A 15,534-nucleotide genomic window follows, 5' to 3' on the forward strand; every position below is an offset into this window, starting at 1 on the left:
CTGTTCTCTTTTCAGACTCCACCCTCCTTACCTCCACAACCCATGTTCCAGCTGGGCCAGGGCTGGAGGGGCCTTGTGAGGAGTTCCACGAGGGTGCCTGGGAATGCAGGGATGTGGACCAGGGGTCAGAAGTGTGAAGCTTCCCATCTACCCCTTAAGGCCACTGCAAGTTAAAGATGTAAACTTTAATAACATTTTTCTTTGCCATGAAACATGGCTTTTGTTAAACAACAAGGTATGTGTGGGCTGGGGGTTCACACTGAAAGATAGTAACATCTTTATAATGAATATAGCAATATATATACATCCAGGATTTGGGCTTTTGGTTATTGATGGCCTGGTGGATAGGGTGGTCAGAGTAGGCCCCATTGAGGGACACTGGAGTGAAAACCTGAAGGCAGAGAGCGACTGAACCACAAGGATCTAGCATGTTTCCTGCAGAAGGACTAGCCCAGGCAAAGCCTTTGAGATGGGAATGTTTCTGGCACATTCCAGGAAAAGCAGATGCTGGAGAGGCTGGAATAGAGAGGTAATTAAAGAGAGATGAATTAAGACAGCTTTTTCCAGATTTCTTTGGTGCCCTGACTTAAAGCAAACACGATTGATCCAAGGATAAGCAGTGAAGCTGGTTCATCAGCCGTCACCCTCAAGTCCCTGGAGGCAGAGGGAACATAAAAATGTACTCGTGCTTATTTTCTCCTTTGGAGTGTAAAAATATCCTCCAGGAACACTAAAGATTTCATACCTTTCTTGATGGTAAGGGTTTTCAAGTACGTCTAACAGGACTGAAAGCTTTTTGATTAAGAAAAGAAGCTCTTCCCTATTAATTCTTCCTGGTTTTAATGCAACTGAGTTTCGGATCTGTATTCAGTTTTTCTATCGTATTTTTAAAGAAGAATTCTAGAGAAAAAAATGTGAAAATTGATCTGTATAGTTTAGAATATAGTTTACCCTTACATTCAAACACCTCTAGAAAATAATGAACAATTTTAATAAAAATCTAAAGAAATCCAGAGTATTTTTATATATACCATGGTTCTGTTCATATTTCTTATTGCACATTTCAGAGACAAACTTGGAAATTTTTATTGGTATATTTATAGGAGTAGTTTTGAAAATATATGTTGAAAATGTATATGTTAAGGAATACGTTTTATGGTTTAGAATAAATTATTAAAATGTAAACTATGAAGCTTGTTCATGATTCATTTTACCCATTTGAAGGTAGTGTAACTACTGGGACAGACAGTCCACCATGGGCCCACAGGGGTTCTGCATATTCTTGCTGACTGTGCCAACCTGCAAGACTTCTCCATAGGCAATAGGCTAGTTCCATAGGCAATTAAGTAGCTCAAGGTGACCACAGCTTGACTTCAGTGTAATGGCTTACTCTCTGGGCATAGAAAGACTGGCTTATCTGCTACGTGCTACAGTGTTTGCAACTTGCTCAAAGAGTGCTGAGCCCTGGGTTCCTCAGCTGTCACACAAACCCGCTGTGTCTACGGCATTCACCTGAGCCCATCATGTCACCCTGTGGGGACTAAGGGGAAAAGAGAAGCAACACAAATAAGTGGATACGATACTCACGCTGTTTGCTGTGCCATGAGTAATACTACCCTTTGTCTCTGAACCAGAATTCTCATGCCTTCTGTCAACATTCATGAAACACTAACAGACTAGCATATTAAGAATCTCAGACCCTTAACAGTCCTTGATAGTAACCCCCCTCCAGATTCAAAAGTTAGAGAAATGTAAAATGCCTTTCTCATTGTACACTTGCAAGTATAAAGCACTGCATAAAAACTGCACATCTGATGCCATCTTTCCCTTCCTCATTTTATGACATCTTTAGGGACATTTGAAAATAGATTCAAAATTAATATTTCTATCATTTCCATAGCTCATTATCCCTCTCCATGTCCTCCCTTCTTTCCTTATCTGGCTTAGATCCCATGGTCTACCATCGATATCATACCCTAGAAAACACCTGTACTTTTTCCTTTCATTCAACTTGTTTGGCAAACTCAAAACTGTGGTTAAAGTATTTGTCATACCTCACCGCTGCACTGAGCATCTGAAAATTGTGGACTGGTCTCACTTGAAAGTTATGACCACAAATTTTAAAAGCGCTCTGATAATCCTACTGCATTTCCTATATGTTTGCTATTTCACACTGCCTTCTCTTCCTTCAAGTTTTTCATGTCTCCTACACTTTCTCAATTAATGAACTTTAGAAAACACTTCATTGAGGAAAATATAAACCATTAGGCAGTTTTCTCATCTCCCCATCTATGCACATTTCACATCCTTGCCATTCCTCCTAACATAATGAGTTAAACACCTCTACCCCTAGAAAAAAACCATTTCTCTTACCTTCTCCAGGGCTTCCCTCCTTCAATTCTCTTTTTTCTCTGTTTCAGGAGTCTTTCCTAGATTATTTTCATAGCCACTATTATCTCTTATCTTAAAATCAATCAAAACAAAGCAAAATAGCACTTCACCTGATCCAATTTCCTAAAGGCCACCCATCTCTACTCCAATTATCTACATATGTGGTCTTCATATCCTTCTTTCATTTACTGAATCCTATGTCTCCCCCTACTACTCCACAACCTCCTCTCTTATTGCCACAACTAAAGAACCTGTTCTTGGCTTACTTAGCCTCTGAGCAGTGGCAACAAAGTTGACTAGTTCCTTCTTTTTGCAACACTTTCTCCTGTTGGCTTCCAAGATGTCACACTCTTGGATTTCCTCCTACTCACCAGTCATACTTTTAAAGCCTCCTCTTGTGGTTCTTCCTCCTCCACCTGACCTCTAAATATTAGACTACCCAAGGCTCTGTCCTTGGCCTCTTCTCCTCCACCTCCATTCTTCAGTGAGTCTACCCAGCCTCTGGGTTTTAAAAGACATCTACTTGCCAGTAACTCCCAAATCTATGTCTAAAGCCCTAAACTTTCCTGAACTCCACACTTGTATATCTAACTACTTATTTGACATTTCCACTAATAGTCATCTCAAAGTCAACATTTCCAAAATAGATCCCTTAATTCTGCCACCTTTCCCTCCATATATCCTTCTTCCTTCAGGAAATCTTATCAGCTCTATGTTAAAAATATCAACATAATCAGAATCTGACCCCTTCTAATCAACACCACCACAACAACCCTAATTTAAAACATCATCTTCTCTCATCTGAATTATAACCTTTCTGTTTCTATTCTTACTCCTCCCTTCACTCTACTCTCAACTCAGCAATCAGATCATGTCACATTTCTCCTCAAACCTGTGAAAAATCTTACACACCACAGAGTAAAAGCCAAAGCTTTATAACGGTCTGGGGTATGTTGTGGCACGTTGGATTATTTTTCAGAAATATTCACTCCCTCACCACCATCCCCACCTCCACAAATGGAGTGTGCTGTTCTACCTCTTTTCTCTGAGCTCGATCATGTGACTCATCAACAGACACGATGCTACCAAAGGCTTGAAAATGTCTTTGTAAGTGGACCCGCCCTCTTACATCTCTGTCACTGACCTGAGGAAAACACATCAGGGTTAGCCTGCTGGTCCCAGGAAAAGGAAGACAGACATATGCAATAAAGCTTCTTCATCTGAGCCTAGTTTAGATCAACTGACCCCAAACCAAACTTCTTATGGATGTGAGTAAGCCCAGCTGAGATTAGCAGAGCTGTCCAGATAAGCCCAGTCTAGATCTGACTCACAGATATGAGCTAAATAAATGCTTATTATTGTATGCTTCTGAGTTTGTGGTTGTTATGTGGCAGAAACTTATAATAGAGTCTGTAAGATATGATCCCTGTTAACTATCTGATCTTCTACTAGTTTATCCCTCACTCTTTTCCAACCACATTGACCTCTTAGCTGTTTTTCAACTACACCAGGCAGGCTCCTTCCTCAGTATCCCTGCATTTACTTATTACCTCACATCAAGATATCCAAGGCTTACTCTCTAATACCTCCCTGTGTACCTATACAATGGAACATTACAGATGAACCTTGAAAACATTATGCTAAGCGAAGGAAGCCCGTCAGAAAGATCACATCTTTCTGGCCCTCAAATACGGCAAGCTCATGGTTTTGACTATCTTCTCTCCCTAAAGGCTCTTCCTCATTATCTTCACAACAGATTCCTTCTAGTCATACAGATTTCAGCTCAAATGTCTTCCCCTCAGAGGCCTTCCCCTGATTATCCAATCTAAAGCAGCTATCCAGCCACTTGCACCATCTGTGTTAATTCTGTCACATATTCATTGAATTCACTCATTCATTCAAGTGTGAATTCTGTGTATGTGCAAGCACTTCTGAGGCTAATAAGTAAGACTCAAAATTCCTGCCCTCGTGTAACCTAGAATCCAGTGCAGAGGGGACAAACAGTGTTAGGTAGAGACATCAACTATGAAGAAAATTTAGAGAGCAAGAGAATGAAAAGTTATTGGGATGAGGAAAGCGCTATTTCCTATAAGACTGGTCATAAAAGATTCTCTTCTAAGCGGATTGTCAAGTAGATGCCTGAAGGAATTTGGAGGGGATTGACTCTGGGGTGTGGTGGGGGGAATGTCAAGAAAAGAGTAACTTGAGAGTCGACCCTGTAGGCCTGGAATATGGTTGTACTGAATAAAATGGGGACAAGAAAGGGAATTAGTCCATTCTTCCCCTCTGGGGAAGTGATGAGATTTAAAGCTATTTTGAGTTTCAGGTGTTAGTGCAATATCCAAGTAAGAATGTCCAGCAGGCAGGTGAGAAGACAGAACTGACACCAGGGATTTTAGGGCTAGATGTAGATTTGAGTCAGCCATAGAAAAGTGAAAGATAAGCTTGTAAAAAGAGATGACATTTCCAAAGGACTAAAGGAAGAAAAGAGTGCTAATGACTAAGTCTTAGGGGATTCAATGAAATATTTATAAAATGTAATAAAATATCCCTCTCTGATATTATTTTTACTGATATTTCTATGTATTTTTTGTTCCTAAGTCTCCTCTTCATTCTTCAGCCCCAGAAGAATTCATGTGGCCTTGTTTGTCTTCCTGCCACAATCTCAAGTACCTGAAAGAGTACCAGGAACATAGTAGGACCTTGGAAAATATATAATGAATAGGTAAAGTAAATGTGTGCCTTCCTCTTTTGGCATTCTTAGTTAAGAAAATAACCAACATCGAGCAATACACAATCTCCCAGGATGTCAGAATTTCTGTCTCTGGTGAGTTCCTTTAACAAAGTGTTCACATACTTTTCCAATGTTACAATCAGCACCTGCAATTTATTTCTAATGATTTCACTGTCTACTTTATAATCATTAAAATGTAAACAAAGTAACCCCAAGGAAGACAAAATGGACATTCCTGCATTGAAGACTACATAAAAAACATTAGACTTAACTTGCAGCTGACAGGTTTTCAACTATCCAGAGCCTTTTGCTCCTGAAAGGACAGGTGAAACAAATCTGGGTGTGTTCAGACTTAATGACTAGGGCAGCACTGCTGTCCTTTTCCAGCTACATGACTTGTGCCCTTCTTTTTAAATGGCACTCATTTCCTTAAGTTCTAGGATGCTGAGCCACATTGTCATGTTTTCCTCTGTCACTGAAAAAAAAGAGAACAGCTCCTATTAAGACTAGAAATGTTGAGCTGTACAGACATTAAAACAGAAAATTGTTCCTTTTCATATTTGGTAAATATTTTGCTTTTGAAATATCAGTAAATAATCACAGCTGTTTCCTTTCATTACAAACATATCCAATCAGGTAAAATTCCAAATGAAACACACAATCCAACAAAGTCATTCCATTATACAGTACAATGGGAGCCTTAAGCCTTGTGAAATATATGTATTAAGTATGCATGTATTCATCAAATCAAACAAAGAAGCTAATGGGTCTCTGATTAGTGTTCTAACTCTATTATGATGATGCTTGCATCTCACCCTGACTCATCTAAAACATGTGAACAAAATGCTATTAAGTTTGATAGACAATCTGTTATGTGCCATCATTCTGGTTAAATACCACAAACTGAATTTTGGCTAGACTTTCTCTTTTGAAAATCAGGGGTAAAGAAACAGCTGCTATTAAGTTGAGGTACTCTTATTTTAACTTCAATAATTTGTAATTCTTTCTGTCAAAACTAAAACAAAAATTAATCAAAATTAACCTCATCTAGGATTCATAAACAATCGTGTCTCAAAGGGATTATTACATGGACATTAATAGACAATGGCTCATTCAATCCAAAATTAGGTATTCAGAAAAATAAGTAAATAGCAAACAAGTTTTTATTAAATATTTTAAAAATACAGATATTTGTGGCAATTATAAATTAATTTCTAATATAATAATAAATTGATACTTTGAACCAAGAAAACAACATAACCAAAAATTCATTTCCAAATGCAAAGCAGGTACCCTATGTGTAGGGACAGTTCATATTAATGCATAATTTTGTTTTTAAGGAAAAGATGATTGTTACAATCAGGTATATAACCACTCAGTTACACCTAAGTTCTATTGGTTAAAAATATATTCTTTTAGAAAATCCATTTTAAACATCTTATACTTTTTTTCAGTGATCTTCCCCAAACAATGGTAGAAGTGCTCCTTGATGGAGAGAACTCAGGAACTGGTTTGACCACACCTAGATTATACTGATATCTACAATACAGGCCTCCAAGGGAGAGTCCAGCTCCAACTTAAGAAATAGGCCCTTTTCAGAATGTTTAACAATGAGGTGGTAACAAACGATAGTACTACTCATCAAAAGTTAACAACTTTAGGTATCTTTGTTTTGGGTTTCTGTGGTTTAGGCACATCCAAAATTTCTTCATAGTCCGCACTCATTCCCTTTGCCCAGCGACCAACTGTGACCATTCGATCTGTAAACACAAAGAAAAGTCAGAATATAAGAAAAACAGTCATCAAATACATTCACCTAGATTGGTATTGGTTTAGCAAAGGAACCAGTTTTGACATGAATAATCACAAAGAGAGAAGACTCCATCACTAAAGGAAAGTGAGCAATTCTGTAATTGATTATAACCCTTGATTTCAGAGTACCACAGGCAATTCCTCATCCCAATTAGGGAAATACAGCAACTGCTTTGCAATGCACAAATTGATGAGAAAGCTCTTTCATTCTTTCCAAGAGTTCATCATTATAAAGTCAATGAATTCCAAGAGTCTGTAAACAGCAAGACTTATGAAGCATCAGTTTTAAATGCACAAGATTCCACCTGTGAAATTATACAACATCTGCTTGTCAGTCTTGTCATCTGGGAAGTGGCAATCCTCCCAGGAGGGAGAATTCAAATTCCACTTCATCATTTCAATCTCACTGCCTACAATGTAGTAAAGACTATCTTCTTCCAGACAAGATTGTAAACAAGAACTCTTATTTTTCAAATTCAAATGCTAGGGGTAGGAAGTTAGAATGGGCAAACTTATTTGTGTGGTACTATGACTATCTGACATAAAAAGAAATGTGCTTTTTTCCCCAGGAAGCACTACTGGGCTGTCCTACTGCCTTGCTTTCACACAGGATTATCATCATTCTAACGTAGGTAAACTAATGTAATAATGGTCTCCACATCCCAAAAAAACTTCCTTAGGTTTGGTGAACATTTATGAAGTTTTTTTTTTTTTAAGCTCTTTATTGGAATATATTTGCTTTACACTCTTGTACCAGTTTTTGAGGTACACCAAAGTGAATCAGCTGTATTTATACATATATCCCCATATCCCCTCCCTCCCGCGACTCCCTCCCACCCTTCCTGTCCTGGCCCTCTAAAGCATCACCCATCATCGAGTTGATCTCCCTTTGTTACACAGCAACTTCCCACTAGCTATCTATTTTACATTTGGTAGTGTATCTATGTCTACGCTACTCTCTCACTTCATCCCAGCTTCCCCTTCGCCCCCCACCCCATTTATGAAGTTTTTGATGACCAAGGGTAGTATTTCATTAGGAAGAAAATATAACTGGCCAGATGCTGTGTGGATAACACAATTTTAATATTTTTGGCAGTTTCTGCAACCAACTTTGAATCCTTTTGGTTTCAGAGCATACATGAGGATACTCAATCATAAGAATATTGCAAGTTACTCTCATATGTCTTATTTTCTCTTAGTGAATTAATATTTTCTTTAGGTAACAGAATTGGCTCTATTATTAAATACATGAGTTAGCAACTATAAATATTTATGACTAAGATGCTTTATAAAATCAGGGTCCTCTGGGGCTTACTGGTCATTTTTTTTTCCCACCTGAGAACAGCAGCTGATGCTCAGTTAGTAATGCTGATAAAGAAATGATGAAGTCATCACTGCAGTAGGAAACCACGCAGCCTTAAAATCAGTTGTACATCAATGAGTTATTAATAACAAAATTCAGCAAAAACACAGAGGAATACTAATCTCACCCCTTCTAAACGGAGGCCCAGAGATCTCACCTGAATTCTGACTTTCGGGGCAATCTTTCTTAAAATGTCCCACAGAGCCACAAAGTCTGCAGCAACCACCTATAAAAAGATCAGAGTAATTGAAAACCTCTCATACTTACACAGGAATTTTAATGTCTCAAATCACTTTCACATCTTATTTGGTCCCCACAACCTTTCTAGTTGCAAAGGTAGCTGTAACCAGGAACTTATTCCTATTAATAAGTCCATTCTCCATTCCTCTTGACCTCATAGAGCACTAAACTGTACCTACCCACCATTTCTTGCCCCTGGACTTCAGAGGAGATGTGGGAAAGAGAAGTGAGATATGATGGAAGATACTTGTCCTCTGGAGTGTCTAAGAGCCACTACACGGAAGCCTGGATCTTAACCTCGGTTAGAAAGGCAAGGGTTTGTGAACTCCAAAAAATTTGTGTGCAGGTGCATTTTTTGAGAGGACTGCCCATAGTTTTTAATCAGATTCTTTAATGATCAATGACCCCCAAAATGGTCAGGAACCACTGCTCTACTGTACAAGTCAGATGGGGGTGAGTAATTACAAAAGGAGTGAAATTAACTTTTGTTTCAGTGTCTTCTATCTGCCAGGCATCCTAACTCTAGTAAAAATGCCTATTTGCCTTCTTTAAGCAACATTCCAGGACTGTGAATTACAACACATTTGGTTCTAAAACGAGTCCTTCACTGAATGGTCAAACACTACTGCTTCCCAGTCAAGCATCACCACGCTCATGCTCTTAATGTTAAGTGACTTACTCAGAAAAGTGACCCTAATAGGATATAAACCTGCATGAATTCTCACTTCCATGTGACTACTCCTCTTGCTGCACTTTTTATATCTACTCATTTCGGCTGAGCCTATAAAGCATCTTTGCTCACTACTATGACCTGTTTCTTAAGTTCAAAACTGAAAGGCACTTTTGGGCATCTTCCAGGTCCAGGACTCTTTACTGCTGTAGATGTCATAGTGAAACAGATGAGTTATCTGCATAATATATTTTAATCCTCATAACTCTGCAAGGTAAAATACCATAATTCATCAAATCTAAGACATCACTGATAAGAGGTATCATTATTTTACATTCCTCTCTGCAAAAAAACCTGCCAATTATGTGACACCCAACAGTAAGATACATTAAGTTCAGAGATACTAAAATGTGAAAAAAAAATGTGCATTTTAGAATCAATGAAATACAATTTTCTCATCTCCATTTTAAAGGTGAGGAAGCTGAGAAGAGAGAAGTTAACTCGGCCAAAGTCCCACAGTTAGTGAGTGGTAGTGCTGAGGCTATAACTGGCCTAACTCCAAAGCTATGCTTTTTCACTGGACTTCTGCAAGGGAACCCAGTCACGACACAAGAGGTGTCTAGAACCTGATGGTACGAGCACCACGTTAATAAATGACTTACATTAACAGACGACAACCTTCTCCTTAAAGCTTTAAATGTCACAGACTTTATTATGGGCACCTTAAGACATTAGCTGAGCTACAGGTAAGAAAGTTACATGATCCCATGCCAGACAATTAACTAAGGAAAACATTCAGAAACAAAAATTACTACAAATATGAATAGTGTGTACCAACCCTTCTACCCAAAATGGTATGGTAGACTGAGATTAAATTCACAACACTATTTTTTAAATCTTATACTAGTTTGAGAAATAATTCCTTTGCTTCTGTTATGTTTAAAAATAGTTATTTATAACACACTCTCATAAATGATGCTGAAGCAAGCACAGTTTGAAATATACACGTCGGTTTTTTCTGATTTGATGTATTAAAAATATCAAGTCACATTACACAAAAAGTCTAGTACATAGTATAGTGCTTGATAAAAATAATGAAATTCGCAAGACTTTGCTACTTATTCAAGAATTTATTTAAAAACTGTTTAAGTGTAAATTAAATCACAACTGCATGATGACTCACCATCTTTGACATATAAAATTAACAGTACTCACCATAGGCATAGAGTCCTTTGGGATTATCAGGACAAGATCTGGACAGATGTCCCATTTCCCCACAAACAAAACATTTTGCAAAAGGAAATTCACCTGTAACAACAATTCCTGTTAAGTTTTATATATCTATATTTATACACATATAGACATAGACACATATCTAAAATCTATATCTATATATATATCATGTAATTCATATTATTTTAAAACACTCTGAGAAGGAAATATATTTGCTTTTACATGATTTAAAGTTTAATCTCATTTGATTTCAAAACATTAAGTGACACATTCATAACAAACCCTGTCAACAAAGAAAAAAACAAGTTGGCTAACTTATTGGCCACTTTCCCCATTAACCAAATAAAAAATTCATAGAAAAAAAGAAACATACCGAGAGCTGGGTCTACTTTAGCCCTGCACTTAGTTATTTCGTGCTCTGTGGATCCACACCGGTAACATATTCCGGTGCCCATTTCTTGACTCTCAAGGGCAGCTGGGCAATCTGCAATCCCGTGGCCAGGTTCTCTACAATGGAAACATACCTGGGAAGACAAAGCGTGAGTTTCCACAGTGCAGCACTACACTGGCTTTATTAATTCTAGTCATCAAAAATGTCTTTAAAACATTCCTCATTTTAAAGTTATCTAGATCTTTTTTATTTCAAAAAAAGATTTCACTCAGTATTTTATCTGTAGAAAAAAGTGTTTCACACATTCGCAAACCATAAGAAATGTCATTTCCATCAGAGGGTTTCAGTGCTTTTGAAAACCCTCAATCCATAAATCTATCAGTCTCAGACACAAAGTTATAAATGTCTTTATACGAGGTAACTGCTTAAATGAATTAAGCAAATATGGACTATTCGTTTCATTAACGAGGATGTCTGTACTAGAAAAACTGAGTTTTCTGGAGGAGATAGACAATGACCATAAATATTATCACTCAAAATTAATACTTGCACTTCTAAAGTTCACATAATTGAATGAATTTGGGTCAAGTGATTCCATTTAAATTACGATTCAAATCATAAGATATATTTCACACCAAAAAGTATACTTTATTATTTTTATATCTTTCATACATATTCCTTAATATTCATAAATAGTTTCATTTTAGAATATATACACATTTTAAAGGTATAATTCTAAGATGAATTATTTGGTTCCAACATAATACTGAAAAATGTTTTGATTTCTTTACATACTACCTAGCAATTTGGAGAATATTTTTTGCTGCAACGAATGAGAATATCAGTCACAATCAAAGACTAGATATTTAAAGTATTTTACTTAAATTAGGAAAAGGTATATTTTTTGGATAACAAATAGTTCATCATTTAATTTTTTTTCAAAATAAGCACAAGGTTTTTAAAAAGCAAATTCAGTAGGCAAAATAATATTTTGCAACTATGTCCTCCCTTTCTTTTTTTCCTGTTTAATAATATACTGGAAAAGAATGAGTCTCTTTACTCTTTATTAACTTTTACATTTAGAATGAGCTAGTGCAAACAAAGGAAGTTCATTTATTTTACAACTGCAGGAAAAGTTACTACCAAAAACTGGATCACCAACGTAAGAAGCCTTAGATTCTTGGTGAAGTCAAAGTGGTCTCTAGTAACCTGACAGCTTCACCAAGTACAAACTTTCTGAATGATCCTTAAACTAAATGTAGATAGGACTGGGAGAGCAGACTAGTAAAATTCTAGATGTCAATCAACTTATTAACAATAGAACTGATGCTTAGTCTGAGGTATTATAAAGAAAATCAAGAAATTGAGTTGAAGGGTCTCAACAAGCCATATACTATTTAAACTATATGCTTTAATATAAAGAATTCTCCCTTCCCCCCATTTTTTTGGGGGGAAAAACAATGTCTTTCCCCTTAATTAAAAACATAAAACTTCTCTTAGAAGGTCACAATACTAAACTTTTTCAGGGACTTCCCTGGCAGTCCAGTGGTTGGAACTTCGCCTTACAATGCAGTGGGTGCGGGTTCAATCCCTGGTCGGGGAGCTAGGATCCCACATACTTCGTGGCCAAAAAACCCAAAACATAAAGCAGAAGCAATATTGTAACAAATTCAATAAAGACTCTAAAAATGGTGTACATTAAAAAAAAATCTTAAAATAAAAAAGTAAACTTTTTCGAAAAGTATGTAATTCACCACACTGCCTATGTCAATGAAATTATCTTTAAATTATCTTTATGATAAATTAACTTGACTTTAAAATATTTAAAAATTGTATAATTTAAGCAAAACTACCTTGATCCAAATAGAAATGATTATCTTTTCTATCCCAATTTATCCCTAAGGGACATTTTATCAGTATTATCTCCACAAAAGAATCTTTAAGATATGACACTGCATATGACTAATCCTGCAAATAATCAGAAGCCACCTTTATGGAGGCTGTAACATTTCAAGTCTACATTGGTGCAAACAAGGCTCTACATTTAGTAATTCTAATAAAAAATAAAACTGTAAAATAGCAACAAATCCTGATTCTTATGTAGTATCCTGCTAGAAGAATCCTTTGCTAGAGAAGGGAAAGAATCATAGCAAGTATTTCATTTCCTGTGTCTGACACAGTTTAAAATCTAGGTCTTGGCACCACAGAAATAAACCTGCAGCCCCCAGCATTCCTCTCAGTATAACATGGGAAAGGCGGGAGCAATGACTAGGGAGAGTCTCAGGGAGTTTTAACTCTGCTATTACTCTGCTTTGTTACTAACCAGTGTGATTCTTACTGGATCTCCTTCCTGTCCGTCAGTTTAAAGGATAAAGATAAAAGGACATCCTTTCCAACTAACGGGAACCACACATATCTTACCTGTTGTACTTAACCTTCCCCCTCATTTTGATCTTTTTTTTAAAATGGCTGTTTGAAAAAGGGCTACTGGAAGGGGTGAGAACATAGGTCTTGAAATCAGACTCTGGGTTTAAATATCCTTTCTTTTTTCCTTTGGTTTTTTTTTTTTTTTTTTTGGCTGGACTGCATAGTTATCAGTTCCTTTAGGTTCACATTTATTTAATAACTCATATACTTATAGAGTGCCAGCCACTATTCTAAGTAATCAAATATTAACACCTTTTCCTGGTATGAATTTCTCCCCTGCTACTTGCTAAGTGGCTTTCAGCAAGAAAGCCTATCTGCACACCAGTGTTTTCTACCCAAAATGTGGAAATAATGCCACCATCTTTGTGTGTTGTGATAATTAATCAGTACTCAGATATCCAGCATAGAGGAGGTGCTAAAAAAAAAAGTCCTAGTGTTATTACGAGCCCTCAAAAAGATGCCGTATAAGTCTAGTACATAACCGCAATCGGACTCTGCTAAAATATGTATATGAGTGTATGAATAAGAGTTTCTAGCCATACAAAGTAACGTTTTGGTAGAAGTGATAATCTTACCATTGCATTTTTCTTTGCTGCTTGTCTTTTTAATCGTCTTCCTTCCCGGCGACTGTCTTTCTTTAAAGCAACTGCAATTTCTTCCCTTACTTCCTGACTCTCTGTTGCTATCATTTCCCCATTGTGAACTATCTGTGAGTTTTGTCTTAGATATTCCATGAATCCATTCACATCTTCATTTAAATACTCCTTTTTCTTCTTATTCTTCTTGTGTTTTGCTTGGGGTGAATCATTTTTAAGGGACAGCCTATTGGCTTCAAGTTGTTTACTCTTTGGTAGGTTTTGGCTTTTCCTCTCAAAGGACCCCTTCTTCATATCCTCCCATGATGTTGCAGGGAAAGGTCTTTTGTTCTGTGTGGTAGTAACTCGTGCCCACCTGGTCATGGCTTCATCAGAGGTTTATCAATCTTTAGGGCAAGCATAGCCAATTAGTCATCATTTCAAAGAAAAAGATGAAACTAAAGATACATGCTATATCACTATATCACCTATACCCATATGTTAGAGTTTTAATTATTAAAACACTTTTTAACTTAATTTAGATATCTAAATATTTAATTCTATAACACGCTGCATAGATAGATATGCCTGTAATGTAATTCTAGCCCTTGCCAGAGAAACTACCACATCAGTTAAAACAAAACACAGCGACAACAAAAAACACACGGATATAAATACTTGCTTCAAACTGGAAATCAATTCATGGAGAAACCAAATTATTTCCACCATTAAATCATATAGTAATAATAAATGAAGTCACTTTTCCCAAATTCTGCAGTTTTCGTAGAGGTTTATTCTCCTATCTGAGTCCTGGGTCTGCTTTCTTCCAATCTTCTTGCTTAGTCCGCCATTCCGTCGCAAATAATTTGCCCAGCAAATGAGTAAGCATACACAACTCCCGTCCTTTGACGTGAAGTTTGGCATTAGAACTAAACAGGTGTGGGACTCTACAGGCCACTTTACACCACGCGCGCGCACTCCTCGCTCCTGTGACTGTCACAGCGGGGACTGGAGCTGTTCAAGAGGAAGACAGACGATGCTTCCCCTGAGTACGTGGAACGGGGGAAGCTCGGAGTACCCGGTCGGCCCGGTTCATTCGACCCGACGGGCCCCGCACAGCTGAGGCGGAGCCCGGCGCCGGCGCCCTGGCCCGCCCCGGAGCTTCAGCCCCACCTGGCGCTGGGGGCCCTCGGGGACCTAGCCGCTAGTCCCTCCGCCCTCCCGCCGGGTCCCAGCAAACGAAAGAGGGGATCCCACCACCTTACTCCCGCGCGCGCAGCTTCTCACCACGCCCAAATCCTCCAGAGCAGCAGAGTCAACAGGCCAGAGAAACCCGTCCCGCAGCGGCAGCGGCGGCGACACGCGGGAGCGGAAGCACGGCGGGCCTGACAGTGCGTCACTTCCGGCGGGCGGTTGGCTCGCAGGCAGAGGTGCGGCTGTCAGGCGCTATGGTGTCGCCCAGCGGCAGTGAATGTGGCTAACTAGTAACTGTGGAGCTCGCAGTGTATGAAGGGCACGCGCTGGACGCCGGAGACGCAAAGATGAAGAGTGCACAATCTGTGCTATGTGGAACGCACAGCATAGTGCGCGAGGTGGATGGGAGGATCCGTGGGGTGGGAGAGGCCCGAAAGGCTTCCCTGAGAAATGGTCTTTGTACTGGCCTTCGAAAGATGAAGCAGATATCTCTTGGAATTGGCG

The 15,534-nt window shown here is 38.2% G+C and overlaps 1 protein-coding gene across 7 annotated transcripts; it reads right to left on the minus strand.

The window, feature by feature from the left end:
- Positions 1–6,270: 6,270 nt before the first annotated feature.
- ZCCHC9 (zinc finger CCHC-type containing 9) lies at positions 6,271–15,274 on the minus strand. Of its 7 annotated transcripts, none has more exons than XM_057740209.1 (6): positions 15,124–15,274; positions 13,837–14,850; positions 10,817–10,967; positions 10,426–10,518; positions 8,458–8,526; positions 6,271–6,885 (listed from the first exon to the last, which is right to left on the minus strand). In XM_057740209.1, the coding sequence occupies exons 2-6, from the start codon at positions 14,218–14,220 to the stop codon at positions 6,767–6,769; spliced, it is 816 nt and encodes a 271-aa protein (XP_057596192.1). In that variant the 5' UTR covers positions 14,221–14,850; positions 15,124–15,274; the 3' UTR covers positions 6,271–6,766. The 7 variants fall into 7 exon arrangements, with proteins under 7 accessions (XP_057596192.1, XP_057596172.1, XP_057596212.1 ...); XM_057740189.1 differs by having other exon boundaries at positions 13,837–14,243; positions 15,124–15,235; XM_057740229.1 differs by having other exon boundaries at positions 13,837–14,243; positions 15,097–15,190.
- Between the last annotated feature and the right edge of the window lie 260 nt (positions 15,275–15,534).

This window comes from Hippopotamus amphibius, chromosome 1 (assembly GCF_030028045.1).
Source record: "Hippopotamus amphibius kiboko isolate mHipAmp2 chromosome 1, mHipAmp2.hap2, whole genome shotgun sequence".
Lineage (NCBI taxonomy): Eukaryota > Metazoa > Chordata > Mammalia > Artiodactyla > Hippopotamidae > Hippopotamus > Hippopotamus amphibius.

Coding starts and splice junctions, on each gene's coding strand:
- ZCCHC9 (XM_057740209.1), bottom strand. CDS start 14,220: ATGACCAGGTGGGCACGAGTTACTACCACACAGAACAAAAGACCTTTC. Junction 10,519..10,816: donor TAAAGTAGACCCAGCTCTCG/GTATGTTTCTTT, acceptor TTGTTGTTACAG/GTGAATTTCCTTTTGCAAAA. Junction 6,886..8,457: donor CCCCGAAAGTCAGAATTCAG/GTGAGATCTCTG, acceptor TTGTGTTTACAG/ATCGAATGGTCACAGTTGGT.